Source organism: Erpetoichthys calabaricus, chromosome 1 (genome assembly GCF_900747795.2).
Source record: "Erpetoichthys calabaricus chromosome 1, fErpCal1.3, whole genome shotgun sequence".
Taxonomy (NCBI): domain Eukaryota; kingdom Metazoa; phylum Chordata; class Cladistia; order Polypteriformes; family Polypteridae; genus Erpetoichthys; species Erpetoichthys calabaricus.
The window spans coordinates 304888366-304906296 of record NC_041394.2 but is presented as its reverse complement, the minus strand read 5'-3'; the positions used below and the strand labels follow the sequence as shown (position 1 = coordinate 304906296).

Here is a 17931-nt window from a genome sequence, read left to right as displayed (position 1 = left end):
ATGCATTATTTGCTTCACCTCAGATGTTTTCATTTATTTCCAAAATGTATATTTCAAGAGAAGAGAAAAAACTTGCATGGTCATGGTAATAGATCTGGTTATAACAGTTTGTGATATTGCTATGGTTGAGGATCTAACATTTGTCAATGTCATGTTGAAGAAGGTCTTGTGTCAATGAAAAACAAGCCTAGGATAAAATCTTATCTTCATAGGCTCGTTTTAAGATTTTGCATGTCTCCTTGTACATTTGTGATAGTTCACGAAAAATTTGATGGCATAGTGTTGCTCTACTAGTTTGTTATGTTCCATTTACTGTTAGTTATTTCCTAGATTACCTAGAATTCAAATAATTAAGCTGTTATGATTTTGACTACTTTAAAAAAATTATTGTGTGCTAGTTTCAGTTTTTTTATCTCATTTGTCCTGTTTTGTTTTACTGAAGTACTGCATCAATTTTTTTTCACTTGTTTTTTGTTATTATTTTCAGTTATTAATAGAAATAATTGTGCTATTTTTGACACTATTGTCTTTTTAATAGGTAATACCACTTTGAGTCACTGACAGTGTTGGCTGCTATAGAGTGCATCTCCAGAAATAACATAATTAACTTATCGACATGACAATATAAAAAGAGCAACATCAGGCAACATTACCCGACTTTGCAGATATTTCTGAAAAAAACACCTTTCTTGCATGTGTGTGTATTCTAACTGCTTTGTTCCTAACTCTTTGCTTTTGTTTCTTTACAACCAGTTGGTTGTTTAACATTTTGGTGGTGAGGAACAGTAGGAAAGATCTGTAGTTTTGACTTTGGCTTAAGTTAATGTTCCTCTTCTGGTCATCTCCATTTCTCAATCTGCCTTTCCTTGTGCAAGGAGTAACAGAAGGAAGTGAGACTGTCAGGAAACTGTCTGAGCTTTCTCTTGTCTCCATTTTTTGCCTTTTTTTTCTCAGCCCTTGACCAAATTATTTGTTAATTATGTTCAACTTGGTTCAGAGCCAGAAGGTACTGGGCTTGGCACGACTACAGTCACATGAGGATTACATACACCATTCTAAGAACAACTGTACCTTATAGTGACATTGTTTTGAGCTCTTTGAGGTTTGACATTGGAAGCAAGACTTCATGGCTTGTTTATTATTTTTTTCTTTTTAAAAAAAATACTGAATTTAAAGTTCATGCCACAGCTTTGCTTAAATTATTGTTTGCTTTATTTACAGTTCTTTTGTGCTGCTTTGTTTGCTAATCTAATTAGTCTTTATACTTTTATTGTTAGCTATTCTCACTCTTTATTAGTTACTTTTGTACTATTTGCCCCCCTCACATTTGCTGTTTCTTAAGTTTGTTTGTTATTCATTTACAATATATTTTTGGATCTTGTTTAAAGCTGATTTTCCGTGAGTTGCCAGTGCTTCATTTGCTAAATTCTGATTAAGTTCTGTTTTAAAGAATCATTTTTATTTTTCATTTGCACATTCTTCTATAAAGTATAATAAGATCTTTTAAATTAAAAATCAAGATAATTGTGGTGTTTTCAGTCATTTTTGGCTGCCGACTTAGAGCCGCAGCAGAAAAAAAACAAATCTTTTTACGTTCAAAAACAATGAAATGGCATGATGTTGAGAGGTCATGGAGGCAGTATTGCTATAATACATTTATTCAGTACTTTGCAAAAATATTCAGTCCCTTGATTAATTGTCTAATTTAACTTAATATAAAATTCTACATTTATTTTTTTTTATTTTAAATTTTTATTTCAAACAACTGAAATTCAGATTTAATTTTTAAATATTATGTTAGTTTATGCTTCAAAAACAAACATTAAGAAGAAAAAAGGAAATATGCTGTTTACATATGTCATTAATCCCCTACTGTTTCTTTGGGTCTTTGCCTAGGTCTTATAGGAATAAAATCTTTACTTATTTCTTAGCCAGTCTTACAATAAATTCCCCATCCACGTTACAACACAAATTTGATTTGGCATGGCACCTCTGCTTACTGAACAATTAGATTAGATTAGATATACTTGACCAATCCATTACAAACATCAAATATAAAAATACCAACTAAAGTACAATATAAGACAATATATTTAAACATATAATTCAATAAATATTATACCAAAAATCACTGTAGCAGAAGATGAACTCGAATTTGATTAAGTAGGTTATATTATATCATATAAGCTTTGTCAAATTCCTCTAAAATTTTCAGTATCAGAATTCACCATACTACTTTGTAGAAAGCACAAGGAAAAAGTTGGCAGAGGGCAGGTGGATTTTGACCTGGTTTTATTTTCCTTGGTATGGAGCATATCAGTTTGTTTTATCTTGTGTCACTGTAAATAAGATAATTGTTTTTCTTTCTCCTTTACTTGCCAACTTGCCTAGTTTTAATGCAGTCATATTTTACCATTTACTTGTACTGTTCATATTTTGACAGCTATGGTAACAATGAAAACATAAAAATTGTTTACAAAGGCACAGTGCTTTTCTGTTTTATTGTACATTATTTTAAATATACCTTTTTTATAAAATGGGTGGAGCAGTGTTTAGGCACTGTGCTCTCAGATCTTTCCCTTGATCTGCTCAAATCCTAACTCAGTCAATGTTTGTGTTGAGTTTGTTTTTTGTTTTTTATGTTCCAGAAGCATTTATATTGGGTGGCTGTGTGTACCCTACAATAGTCTAACACTGCATCCAGCATTGGTACATGCCTTGCCATCCTGCTAAAATAAGCTCTGGTTCATTAGAATTCTCATAATGGATTAAGTTTAGCAGTTGGAAAAATATTCTGCTAAATATATACAATGCTTGTAAGTGGGGAATACATATTTTGTTTAATTTATGTATTTTATTTCTTTCACTTTTCTGAAAGGGTTGCGGAGCAAAAATAGAAGAATGGTTTTCAACGAATATCCTTTCAATCTTAGGAATTGAAATTGGATTGGCAGCAATCGAGGTAAAAATTTAGAACCTAGAATGCTAGAATAGTTTCAGATGTTAGCAAATTATCAAAATAAATATATTACATTTTTATGCTATGCATCTATTCAAAAAAGCTCTTAAATGCTTATGAAAATATAGAAGGATATTATTACTTCCATGAATGTGCTGCCCTCTGCTGGATAGAAATAATAAAGAAGTTAGAAAACAGCATTTTGCATTTTTTGAGATTGCAAGTCAGTACATATTTAGTCTTCAAAATTATATTGGATGAATCTTTTTCTTCTTCTTTTGGCTGCTCCCATTAGGGGTTGCCACAGTGGATCATCTTGTTCCATATCTTCCTGTCCTCTTCATCTTGTTTTGTTACACCCATCACCTGCATGTCCTCTCTCACCACATCTATAAACCTTCTCTTAGGCCTTCCTCTTTTCCTCTTCCCTGGCAGCACTATCCTTAGCATCCTTCTCCCAAAATACTCAGCATCTCTCCTCTGTCCAAACCAACGCAATCTCGCCTTACTGACTTTGTCTCCAAACCATCCAACCTGAGCTGACCCTTTAATGTACTTGTTCTTAATCCTATCCATCCTCATCAAACCCAATGAAAATCTTAGCATCTTTAACTCTGTCACCACCAGCTCTATCTCCTGTTTTTTTTATCAGTGCCACCGTCTCCAACCCACATAACATAGCTGGTCTCACTACCATCCTGTAGACCTTCCCTTTCACTCTTGCTGATACCCGTCTATCACAAATTACTCCTGACACTCTTCTCCACCCATTCCACTCTGCCTGCCCTCTGTTGTTCACCTCTCTTCCACAATCCACTTAACTCTGTGTTGCTGATCCCAAGTATTTAAACTCATCCATCTTCGCCAACTCTACTCCCTGCATCCTCACCATTCCACTGACCTTTCTCTCATTTACACACATGTATTCAGTCTTGTTCCTATTGACCTTCATTCCTCTCCTCTGTAGAGCATATCTCCACCTCTCCAAGGTCTCCTCAACCTGCTCCCTACTCTTGCTACAGATCACAACGTCATCAGCAAACATCATAGTCCACAGAGACTCCTGTCTAATCTCATCTGTCCATCAACACTGCAAATAAGAAAGGGCTCAGAGCCAATCCCTGATGTAATCCCATCTCCACCTTGAATGCATCTGTCACTCCTACTGCAGACCTCACCACTGTCACACTACCCTCATACTTGTCCTGTACAACTCTTACATACTTCTGTGGAACTCCAGACTTCCTCATACAATGCCACAACTCCTCTCGAGATACCCTGTCATATGCTTTCTCCAGGTCCACAAAGATACAATGCAACTCCTTCTGGCCTTCTCTATACTTCTCCATTGTCAAGCCACCAGGGCGTGTACAAACACCCTAACCAGACAGGCAGGAGACAGATTTTGCCACACAACACCCGTTTATTTACAACTGGGGAGCATTTCACCTTGCTCCCCACAGCACAGTGCACCAATCACCAGACACCCAACAGACAGTTCAGTCCTTTTCTTGCCGCCAGTCCTTCTGCCTCCACTCCTTCTCAGGCTTTGTCCTCTTCCTCCCGACTTTGGCCCCTGAAAGTGGGACTGGCCTCTTTTTATAGGGCACCCTGAAGGACTTTAGGTGTCTAACGAGCTTCTTCTGGCCACATTTCTGGGTCCTGGAAAGGTCTATGTGCCCCCTGGCAGTGGCCATGGGTTCCAACAAGGTTGAGATCCCATGCTTATGACCCGTGGTCCTGCTGGAAACCAGGGGGGCTGCCTCTGTCCCAAAAATACTCTCTCCCCCAGTCCTTCCACACTCTGTGTGTCCGGGGCGGACAAGAGTTCCGGCCACCTTCCACACCATCAACACCCTCATAACAAACATCACATCTGTAGTTTCTCTTCCCTGGCATGAAACCATACTGCTACTCACTAATCATCACCTCATTTCTTAACCTAGCTTCCACTACTCTTTCCCATTACTTCATGTTGTGGCTCATCAGTTTTTTTCCCCCTGTAGTTACTATAGCTCTGCACATCCCCCTTATTCTTAAAAATCTGTACACTTCTTCTCCACTCCTCAGGCATCCTCTCACTTTCCATGATTTCATTAAACAACCTGGTTAAAAACTCAACTGCCTTCTCCCCTAAACACGTCCATGCTTCCACAAGTAAGTCATCTGGACCAATGGCCTTTCTATTCTTCATCCTCTTCATAGCTGTCCTTACTTCCTCCTTGCTAATCTGTTGCACTTCCTGATTCACTATCTCCACATTATCCGACCTTCTCTCCCACTCATTCTCTTCATTCATCAGCCTCTTTTCCATCTGCTCAACACACCCTCCTTGTTTGTGAGTATGTTTTCATCTTTATCCTTTATCACCCTAACCTCCACATCTTTCCCAGCCAGTATCTCTGTCTAGCCAATCGGTACAGGTCCTTTTCTCCCTCCTTAGTATCCAGCCTCTCATACAACTCATCATACACCTTTTCTTTAGCCTTCTCCACCTCTCTCTTCACCTTGTGCCTTATCTCCTTGTACTCTTGTCTACTTTCTGCATCTCTCTGACTATCCCACTTCTTCTGAACCAACCTCTTCCTCTGTATACTCTCCTGTACTTCCCCATTCCACCATTTCCTTTTCCTCCTTCCTTTGTCCAGATGTCACATCAAGCACCCTTGTTTCTGTTTTCTTACTACTTCTGCTGTAGATGCCCAGCTGTCTGGTAACTCTTTATTGCCTCACAATGCTTGTCTTACCTCTCCCTGAACTCAACCTTGCAGGCTTCCTTTTTCAACTTCCACCATTTGATCCTTGGCTGTGCCCTCACTCTCCTCCTCTTCTTGATCTCCACCATCATCCTACAGACCACCATCCAATGCTGCCTATCTACACTTTCCCCTACCACCATTTTGCAGTCTTCAATCTCCTGCAGATTGACCCTCCTGCATAGGATATAATCTACCTGTGTGTATCGTCCTCCACTCTTGTACATCACCCCGTGTTCCTCCCTCATCTTAAAATACATATTCACCACAGCAAAATCCACTGTCATCTGACCTTCTTTATTCCTCTCCTTAACACCATACCTACCCATCACCACCTCATCTCCTCTGTTCCCTTCACCAACATGTCCATTGAAATCTGCTCCAATCACCACTCACTGTCCCTTGATTACACTGTAATACACTGTCCATCACTTCATCCAACTCACTGCAGAAATCTTTCTCATCCACCACACACCCAACTTGAAGGGCATATGCACTAACAACATTCATCATCACACCTTAAATTTTCAGTTTCATAATCATCACACTGACATGCTTTTCACCTCCAAAACACTCTTGACATGCTGTTCCTTCAGAATAACACCTACCCCATTTCTCCTCCTATCCACACCATGATAGAACATTTTGAATTCATTTGAATCCATCCAATTGAATGGATCTGAATCCATGTATTTTTAATCCATTTGAATCCATCCAATTTGAATTACATTGGGTGAATCTATGTACAGTATGTAAATGTCTTCTTGATTAATTAATAATACAGTATAACATAACAACATCTTACAAAGTGAAATATTTAACATTGCAAATCAAGTGTTTGCTACTGCAAGGCTTGCAAATATTAAAAAGTACAAAAATGACTGATGAAATTGACATTATAAGTCTGTGTGTATGAAGATAACTTTTGGAGGGATAAAGATTAATATATATTACTGTGTATTTTTTCCTCAGATATTTCAGTTCACGTTTGCTTTGGTTTTATATAAACAAGTTATTAGAATTGGAACGCTTTAGCAGAAAACTCAGAAGTCAAGCAATCATACACTAATCTGAAGATATGGACATAAAATGCTGGATTGTCACCCTTTTACATTTTTATATTCAGTTAATCCAAAATAATTTTTGCTGTTAGTAAACAATATAATCTGTATATTTGCTCTTACAGTTGTCTACCTGCGTCCTGTAACTATTTAAAAAATAAAAATTAAATATTATACAATTGCACATGAATAAACATAAACAGATGTTAACTACTTGAGTAAATATTTGGGAATAGCCGGTCCATTGGAGAAATTTAAAATGAGGTCCTCTTGTGTAAAGTAGGGGAGTTTCAATCTACTCCCAAATACAAAAACTTACAAGGTTTACCCTAAGGACATAGTAGTATAATAAAATGATATACATTTAGCATTTATGTTTTGTGATTGCCATCATACTATATTTTCCTGGCAGTTTACACATTAGCCAAATCAGACATCACAATTCCATGTTTCCCTTAATAAAAGGGAAATAAAAGTATGAAAACAATTCAAGTAATTTGGTACGGCTCTCCTATTATTCTTCTTGTTGCAGATTATCTCCCTTTTCATTGATTTTTCAGTCTTGATTATATAAACAATTCACAAGAAATTGGGCTAGAAGATTAAAGTGGATGTTCTAGTAGAGTGACTGTGTTTGGCAAAATTTTATATAGAAGATAATCCACTTGTAGTGTGTGTGTTACAAATTGGAAAACATTAGCTTTAGATATTTAAAAATAAATGTTGCTAAACAATCTTTACAGACAGATATAACATTATATTGTACAACATAAGGTTGTATCATTTGTATACTCCAGTTTAGACTGCATCTAGATCTTATTTCAGTGGCACCTTGGGAGGCAGAGCAAGAAGGCTGCTCCATTCAATGTGTTTTACAGAAAACAGGTGTGATGTTATGTTAATCTTTCTTTAACTGCAGCCATATCATTTTTGTGCTACTTCATCTTGACTATTTATGTTGATAAATGTGTGTGTCTTCAGGATATAATATGGAATAACTGAATTTACATTGAATATGCTGTTAGTATACAGTACACAACACCAACAGAGAAATAAATACATGGAAATAAGCTATTGTTGCAACATTATATAATAAATCAACCAAGCTACATCAATCCATCTTCTAAAAAATGTCTGTAAGACAGGGGCCAAACTTTACACAGCACTAGTCCACAAAAGAACATCAATTCACACAGCAGCTTATACAGTGTTAGAGTCACATAATAACATAACTTGTGTGTTTTTAGGAAGTGAAAAGAAAGCCAGTGATTTTAGAGAAAATGTCACAGGTAGAATTTGCAAACATCACTCAGACAAAAAACAAGCACAGATATGACACCAGGAAACCGAAAATATGAGGTTCTGTCAATACCATGCAATAGAAGTTATAGCCAGAAGCTATACAAGAAGGATTTGTGTTGTGGAAAATACTTAGTAAATCAAAAACAGTCTTGAGCAATCATTATATATGAACTACAAACATGGATGTTCTTTATTTACAGCAATAGGTGTGCTTTGTTCAATGCATCATGGCAGACTTCCTCCACTGAGTCAGCACCTTAATATGGCAGAGTGGTTTGCATGATCAATGATTCCCCTGAGAAATGCTGATAGGAGTCATGTACTCCTGGAAGGGCCACCCATGGAGGCAAGGTCAGAGGTAAGGTTCTGACTAAGACTGGCTCAACTACCTCCCCCCTGCTCCTGTCCCGCCAAGGGTCAATCCAATGTTGTGCAACTTCATGCAGTCCCTTGTCATCCTGAAAATGGGTTGCCACATGGATTCCCACCAGGAAACAGTGTGATTGAGGATTGCGCACCCTCACTACCACCAACATCAGCAACTCCATTGCACAGGCTCTTTCTTATGTGCAGCGTCATTGTTGGATTGGCAGAAAGCCACGACTGAGTGACTGATGGCAGACTGAAGAAATCTAATGGAAAGCTTCTTATTTCAGCTAGGTTAATTTACATATAATGATTCTGAATCATTCCAAACACACCAATCAGCATACTGATAAATGGTATAGTCCAGAACCACAACTCTGAATAAAGTATTATGTAATGTCCCAAAATAGTTAAACATATTAAGAGTTGTAGTTAAATACTTTGTTAAAAGAAATTAGACTTTTTATATGTAAATTGTTATCAGAGAACAAAATATAAAGTTAAATGTTGATTAGGATAACATTGCAGTATGTATCCAGGAACACAATAAGGGGACAGAAAGCCCATATCATCCCAGGATGCTTTGTGGAAAGTTGTGCCAAGAGGCAGCCCATGAACATCTGTTCGCTGGAAGTAGTTTAAATGGTTATGAAAATCTTATTTCACAAGAATTTAGCCTAAACTATGAGCTGAGTGATACAGCCAACAAGGAAATAGTGGACCTTGCAAATGTTGTGAACAAAGAAATGATCAAGCAGTGAAGAAATGTGCTAAATGAAGAAGAAGGAGCCTGAGATCTAACATCATTGAAGACAGTGTTTGCTACAATGAATGCCCATCTCTCTCTCTCCCTATCTATCTCAGGACTCTTGTCTCTTCTGCCTGCCATGTTAAAGTCTCCTGACAACTCCAAATTCATGTCTGGTGCAAGAATCGTTTCAGTCCCCACTCAGGCTTACTTACTGTTGTGGTCACAGATTGATGCTAGAACATCAGGCTAGAAACCATCTCCACCCTACCTCAGTCTCCCCATGGGTTACCCCACTCCAAATTTCTATAGGTACCCCTAAAAAACTTCCATGTAAAAACCAAGTATCCTACTGTAACATCCAGACTCCTACTAATCCTTTTATTGACCAGTATACAACAGAACATGCTGTATGACACTGTACATGCTGAAACAAAATACATGACACAATATAAAACAAGGAGTAATTTGTTTCTTTTAACAGTCCACATATGTTACATATACTATAAGACACAGTGAGATAGTTCTTTAATCTAAGAAATCACCTTCCCCCATTTTACAACTAGCCAGCCTCCTTCCAGACCAGTGTTGATCAATAGTCAGCGCTCTTTTATAATAATAATTCTTTACATTTATATAGCACTTTTCTCACTACTGAAAGCACTCTCCACACAGGGAGGACCCAGGAAGTGAACCCACGATCTCCTTACTGCAAAGCAGCAGCACTACCACTGCGCCACCTGTGAGGATAAGACTCCATTAGTAAGTGAATCAGGTATGGAACACCACCACCTTACATCTGAGTTTGCTGCTGTAGGCAGACAACTGGCATCAACTGCAGAGTCTGATCATCACCAGAAAGAAATTACATGTGGGCACATGAACCTCACACAGCTGTCACTGTATTGAGGGTGGAGTGGTGGCTCTGAGGCTAGGAAGATGTGCTGGTATCGCGAAGGTTGCCGGTTTGAATCCCCATCACAGCGAAAAGAGTTCCTACTCTGCTGGGCCCTTAAGCAAGGCCCTTAACCTTGAATTGCTCTAGGAGCGCTGTACAATGGCTGACCCTGCGCTCTGATCATGCGAAAACTAAAAAAATCCTAATACAAGAAATTGTATAAGGTGAAATAAAGAACAAAAAAAAAGAAAAGGCACAGTTCGCCCAGCAGATTGTATCCTTTGCTAGAGGACAAATCTGTGGATCAGTCTTTCAGGCTGCACAGTAATGCCTCCCATTAGGGGATGTGTCCATTACATGACTACATGACATAAAGATGTATTTTTAGCCATACATTATTGCAGATAAATATTTTATTATTTTCAATAAAATAATTACATCTTGTTGAAAAATGTATATTCTCCTTGCCACATTATGCTGAAATTGGGGCATGAATGTGTACCAAAACATAATAATTATCTCTGTTGGAACATTGCTAGCTTCCTTTGCGTTGTCAGAATGTATCTGTTGGACTTCCTTCTAGGGAATACTCTAAAATGAAAAGCATTCCATCTGTCAGAAATTGACTACATCTTCAGACCTGTCTTTTACCTACAGTTTGGCCCAGCCCATGCCATCCCATCTTTGTTTTTTGTCTGTTGCTATGCAACATAAATTACATGCCAGTCACATGATAAAAGGAACAGAACTAATACAAAGGAGACTCGCTCACCTTATAGCATTGCTTTTTGTGTGGTGTACTTTGCGTCTTTGCAACAAATAACACTTGAGCCTTTGTGTTTTGTGCATTGACCTGTTTTGGGTTCTGCTTTTTGTTGTCCGCTTTTCAGAAACTGATGCCTGATCATACTTCATTTTCTGTGTAGGGCGATTTTCCTGTTCTCAAAATTTTCTTTTGCATTAAAGACATGCTAGTAAAAAAGATTCATGCCTTTTATGAAGATCGACATGCCAAGGTGCATTACTTGAGAACATGCCATGCTACTCTTTCTTTGCTTTTTATTCTTCCAAAGTGCTTTCAATTGTGAAGTAAAATGATGGGATAGAGGAAGAACCTCATCTTGACATTGTGTTTTATTAGTCTTTATCTGAGCACACCAGCATGTAGGTGAACTCTCTGTATGTCACTAAGGACTTTTCATTATCACACTGTAGTTCTTACTAGATCACTTTCCTATCATTTGCCATTCTGGCAGCCCCATGTAGAGGACTGCTTCAAGACTGGGATCCTAGACCTCATGAGACACAACATAAAGTTTGCAGGTGCAAGAACTTTTCTCTCTTATTTGGCTGGGAATCGGTACTCAGAACTGAAATATGAGACATGTTCAGAATGGCAAACTGCCTGTAATACTAAAATTTGTCATGTTTGTTTTAAAAATCCAATCATAATGCCATTACTTTTGTGATGTAATTTCTGAGCGCCAGATACTCAAAGCATATTAAGAAAAGGGTGCCCACAGGTATATAAAGTGCAATCAAAGCCAACCTGAATGGCACACTAAAAGCTCAGAAATTTAGACCAGTGTTTTAGTGATTTTATATTCAGATGGGAATAAACAAAACTTCCTGAGCTGTGACAAATATCGCAATGGTTTAAAGCAAAATATACACAGATCAGGTACATCTGGCTTGCTCCTACATGTATTCACACACCATGGAAAAACCAAGCTGTGCTTCACAGAGAAACAAAATATATTTTCAGAATAGACAGGAGAGGGCGGCATAGGGTCGCAGTGGCCATGGTGGATCTGTAAACTCTTATACACTGGTAAAGGAGTGTCAAATTATCAACTGAAGACAGTATAACATTTCTTATCTAAATTGTAAAGGCACATCACCCATTCTAACTTTTATAGGGTCTCTTTGATTCATCAATCTTGCATCCTACTAGTTTGAGTGACATTCCGAAAATATAAGTCAATGTTATTCAACGAAATAATCTCCAAGACTACCCCTGTACAGAGGCCGCGATCCACATTATAATATAAATTTACACACTGCATCATTCAGCTCAAATAATTTTATAATAAAATAAAATTACAGACCATATAAGAGGACTTGAAAATGGAAGAATAAAAGCATGAGTAGACAAAACAAAAAATGACACTTAATAAAGCACAAAACTAAGAAAAGGAGAGGCGCTATATGTAATGGGAAAAGTTTTGTTAGGTTGGGCAGGTGCACTGATTACAGAGAATTGCCACACTCACATGACGAATCTCCTAGATTGGGACCCGAGTGTGGCGGGTGACACTTCAGCACCATACAGGTTATTTATGAGTGCCAATCCTGCCACCAACCCCCAAGTATTCCCTGTAAATTAGAAATCCTGCTTGCAGGGCTGGATGCAGATTAATGTTATACCCAGAACAAAGCAATTGCAGGTTAAGGGCTTTGCTCAAGGGCCCAACAGTTTTGTTAAATGACTACTATTATTTATAAAAATTAAATATTTTATCATGTCCAATTGGTAAGAAATGTTAGGTAATTTTAAAGCCTTGCTGTACTGACTGACCTGTCTTTGTTTAAACCTTTCTTAGGTTGTTAAATAAAATGTTCAACACATACACAAGCAGATAGTCTTTTACAATTTAGTTATTTAGTCACAAAGGTGAAGCAGTTCCTTACTAGATAGATAGATAGATAGATAGATAGATAGATAGATAGATAGATAGATAGACAGACAGACAGACAGACAGACAGACAGACAGACAGACAGACAGACAGACAGACAGACAGACAGACAGACAGACAGACAGACAGACAGACAGACAGACAGATAGATAGATAGATAGATAGATAGATAGATAGATACTACTTCTTTTTAATTCTCCATCTTTTATTCATCTTCTTAAATAAATCATGTGTAACAAAAGGCGCTATACAGGCACCTGACCCAGCACAGATTCACACTGGAGGCACTTATAAAATAAATAAACTTTTATTTTTCTTCAGCTGGAGGGCACATCTTCCCCATATCCCCCAGCCACAACACAGTCACCAAAGCACCAACACACCACACACTTTCTTCTCCTGCACCACCACTCTTCCCAGGCAACCTCATCCTCCTACACCTGACTCTGGCCTCACAACTGTAGAAAGGCAGACCCTTTTATATGATGTGCTCCTGGTGCCTCCTGACGTCCTTCCGGCAGCACTTTCTGGTGTGGTGGAAGTGCTGCATGAACACCCGGAAGCACTCCAAGCGTCTCTGGAAGTTCCTCCTCCAGCACTCCCAGGTGTGGTGGAAGTGCAGACATCCCGGGCTCTGTGAAGCTTGGGGCCCCTTCCTGGCGGTGGCCACAGGCCCTAATGGAGTTCTGTGTTGAGCCTCCATGCTCTGTTCTTGTGGTCCCCACACTAACCAGGACAGTTGCCCCCTCATGGCCCGGGGGATGTATAGTCTGCCTCCTGGTCCTTCTGGGCCTCCCGGCTGGGCATGACCCCCAGCCACCCGCAACCATGTGCTTTTCAATTTCTTTTTTTTAGATCGTCTTCTAGCAATTTACGTTCTGAGAACTCTGTGGGAATAAAGTGTCTCGTCCTATTCCACCAACTAATTTCTATCATTAAACCCTAGCTGTTCCCTTTGCATGGGATAGCAAAGTTTGAACACAACCTGAAAACGTCATACCAAGTCTAAATGGTAAAAATCACCCCATCAGCAGACCTTGTCCAGTCCTATTAGCAGCAGGACGCATCTGCTCATTGTTGATGAGCAAGGTGCTCACATTCATTGTTTGTGTGTGTGAAAGCCAGACAGAGACCAGACAGCTCCAGCTTGCAGATCAGAAAAAAGATTATGACATCAATGGAATCCTAGTCCAAACAAGTAGCAAGCCTGAATAGTATTAGTGCTTTCATTATCTTTATAGATGGCTCCTCGCGTCCTGTGAAAATCAGAACTCACAATAACAGCAGTAGGGGAGTAGCAGCTAGTAATCTGTAGGGAAACAGGGACAGTCAACTAGAAATACTTTTCAGTCCGGCTGAAAAAGCAATTTCATCTTAATATTTGGCTTGTTTTACTGCTAGAGTATATGCAAGCACTGCCTTCAGTGAGAAAATTTATTGAGTGGACAAGTCAATGTCATGGATGACTAAATTCCTGAATCGCATCTTAATGGTAGAATGGCATGAAAATGCCAGCCAGTTTATTAGAAAGGTAAGGTATCACTTTAATCAGCTGACATTTATACCTGCATTTCAAAAGTCGACTGCACACCCCCTCATTCTCACTGGGTTTTTAAATGCATTACCTTTAAAAGTTTCAGCAGTCATTGTGACTACTTGTATTCTAAAATGGTTTGACCACTAGCTTTGAAAGTTCTACCGATCTACTACTTTAACTTTGGCTGTAGATTTTATCATACACCCTTCATGGTAGTATTATACTACCACTGTTTTTGATTTGTGAAGTCTACTTTTTACCCTTGATGTTACTTTGTCACATGTTTTTCTGAACTGCTCATTGTGATATCTGATAGTGCTGCATTTTTTAAATTTTAGTTTTGATACATTAGTGCAATTTTTAAAGCTATTTAAAGCATTTTGCATTTGCAGGTTTGAGAATGATTCTGCTTCTGGAACTCTTTTTTAATCAGGAAGTTGATCCTGATTCCTTACAGATGTTCTTTTGTCAGCATCTCCTAAGTGATGGGACTGAAAAGCCCTGACAATACTACAGTAACTGTAGTGATAAACTGTTGGATTACTTAGGAATTGCTCAAAACAGTGAAATTCTATCATCCCTTCAGAATTTTCTTTATTTACAATTGTTTTTTCAATACCATACTGGGACATTAATTTGAAAGTAAATAGTCAACGTCATTTTTAGCAAAATTATTTACCTACCATAACTGATTTAAATTCACAAAGCTAAAAAGAAAATAGGATTATCCACCCACCCACCTTTGAAATCATTTAATCCAGTTCAATGTCAGGAGGTCAAAGCCTGTCTTAGCAGGATTTTATTCAAGGTACTCTCTTTGGGCAGAACTAGCAATAGTTTGAACGTAATTTCATATAACTATTATGAAGACATTTATAGGTTAATTCTTTCTTGTCCTAGTAGATTTTGCCAACAGACTTTCCTCTCTCCAGTGTATGTGTGGGTTTCCTCCAAGATGTCCAGTTTCAAAAAACATGGCATTCTTAAATTGGTGTATGATAATAATAATAAATAATTTTCATAGCACTTTTCTACCTACTTACTACTATAGCACAACTTCCACCTACTTCTACCTACTTACATAGACAGTAAGGAACCACTTCAGCCACCAACAATTTGTGGCATCCACCTGGATGATATGAAAGCAGCCATTCTTGCAACAGTGCACTCACCACATATTAGCTACTAGATGGTAAAGGGTAAGAGAGATGGTTAGTCAGTAAGTGACAGGGAATGATTAGGGAACCAGAATGGATAAGACCGTAATGGGTAATTTAACCTTGACGTTGGGGTATACTCTACTAACTCTACTATTTTTGAAGAATGCCCAGGATTCTTTTATAGCCGTGGATAGTCCAGACATTGGTATTATGTATCATCCAAAGGATAGATGCAATTTTTCAAGCACAGTGTTCCTGTCATTGCACTGGGTTTCACACACAGACCACTGGATAACCTGGATAGTTACTGGATAGCCATCTCCTGCTGGCATCATCTACACCTCTTTCAGCAGCAATCCAAGCTTGTCCTAGATGATCTCCCATCCAAATACTGGCCAGCCCCAAACTTACGTAGCTTTTTTAGGATTATTTGTTCTTAAGTGCAGGTGGTATGGCTGCTGTATGTGTGTGTGTGTTCACCCTGCAATGGAGTGGTACCCTGTTCAAGTGTTCCTCCTATACTTTGCGCCTTATGGTTTCTGGAAATGACTTCAGCTGTCTCATGGCCCTGCCCTAGATAAGCAGATTTTTGAAGTTAATGCAAGTTGCAAACAACATAAATTTATCTATGTAGTAGACAGCCGGCAGCTCAACCCAGCCGGGACGCCCAGAGACTGGAAGGATGGGGGAAAGCAGCTACTTTGGGCTGCCTCCCCCAAGACGCTAGTTGGCAGCTTCCCTGGATTGTAGCAGTGCCCCGGATTCCCACAGGGCACCACGGGACATGGAGTTCTTTATCTCGGCCTTGTTAGGTGCCATGGACAGGTAAGGTTCTCAACTAGCCCGGAAGTACTAAACAGTCACAGGGACGCAAGCCCAGAGGTACTTCCAGGATGATTGAAAACTTAAGTGCTCCATCTGACCCGGAAGTGCTGGCAGGTCACATGGACAGAAGAGCAGAAGCAGAAGCACTTCCGGGTTGGACTTCATAGAAAGAACTGCTGTAAACCCAGGAGGGAAGCCTGAATCGGGAGGAGGTGAACAACGCTTGCTGGGAGGTGTGGAGGAAACAAAGAAGAATATTGTGTATTGTGTTTATTTTCCTGTTTATCTGTGGCTGTGGTGCTTGGAGGGCACTGCATAAGAAGAAAAAGAATTCGAGCTTTTACCTTGTGTCCTGTGTGTCTGTCTGTTGGGTTTAAGGAGCAACAGTGGACCCTAGCGCCCACAATCTACATATAAAAAACATTACAGTAGTCAAATTTATTTTTTTTAATATTTCTTAGATGGAAAAGCAGGGCTTAGAAATATGTGTGCTAATGAGTAAATCACTCAAATGATATGTGGATTAAGGAAAATTAATACCCAAGCACTCTTTATTTAAAAGTGAGCACCATTTCCACCTTATGTAATTTTTTGTATTTCCTTTTTCAAAAACTACAGTTGTACTAGTTACTAGAAGTATAAATACAAAAGTACATTCAAAGCAAATGCAGAATAAGGTATGCCAAATATTCAGAATATTATAAAATCTAACAAAAATGGTGAAGCCTGTAATGAACAGAAAATGGCACGTATTTATAAGTCCATGTAAAATAAGGCATTCCCCAAAAGTGAATATCTAGTCAGGAACAGAACCAGCCAGAGTATACACAAGTTTGTGTTCTGTCTCCTGTCCTTTTACCTGTCTACACTATTCTCTGTACCTTGTGTGACCCATCTGTTAAACTCCTGATATTTACCAACAAAACCCTCCTGATTGACCTGAATACAAACAGAAATGAGGTGCTACCACCAAGGGAGAGGGAAGGGTGTTGAAAACTCTGAAAACATTGAAATGTTTGTAGATTTTAGAAGATACTCATCTTTCAGCCAGAAGAAAGGATTGTGGGCCTGAAACTGAACTCCATTGAGATCCTGTATGGATCTCAGGTCATGACACGTGCAGGAAATATAATTAAAGACTTCACTCAACTGGATAACCATCTCTTGCAGTTAAAACCATCATGGAAACAACACCAGTTACTAAATATAAGAACCAACAGGCACATAAAGGAGTTTCTTTCTTACTGCATTCACATTGGTTAAACCCTGTCTCTGATTCATGTCTGTTTCTTCCTAATCTCAAATTATATTTACTTTATAAAGGCTTATATAATATATTAATGATCATGAATGCAATTCTGAATTATCAAATTGTGTTATATTGTAGCGACGGACAGCACTGACATCCCAGGAGGCGCTGAGTAGCTGCACCTAAAATTAGACCGTTAATTTTGATTTCTTTCATGTTGGGTTTCAAACAGTGGTGTTTAGTGTTGGTTTATAGCTTTTGGCAATAGGAGTGTTTTATTGAAGTTTAAAGGGTGGGGTTGAGTTTGCCTACCACCACTAACTGATGCTGCCTTGTGTATGAGTCCCGGTATTGGGACTAAAGAAAGGGCATA

At 38.6% G+C, this 17931-nt stretch overlaps 1 protein-coding gene across 3 annotated transcripts in view; it reads left to right on the top strand.

Annotated features, from left to right (window-relative positions):
- LOC127525972 (tetraspanin-19-like) overlaps nt 1-7947 on the top strand; it is a 39121-nt gene extending 31174 nt beyond the window's left edge. For all 3 annotated transcript variants that reach the window (XM_051919504.1, XM_051919502.1, XM_051919503.1), the window contains 2 exons: nt 2879-2962; nt 6688-7947. In XM_051919504.1, the coding sequence (XP_051775464.1) occupies nt 2879-2962; nt 6688-6750 (147 nt within the window). In that variant the 3' untranslated portion in view covers nt 6751-7947. The remainder of the gene's footprint in view (nt 1-2878; nt 2963-6687) is intronic.
- The last annotated feature ends 9984 nt before the right edge of the window (nt 7948-17931 follow it).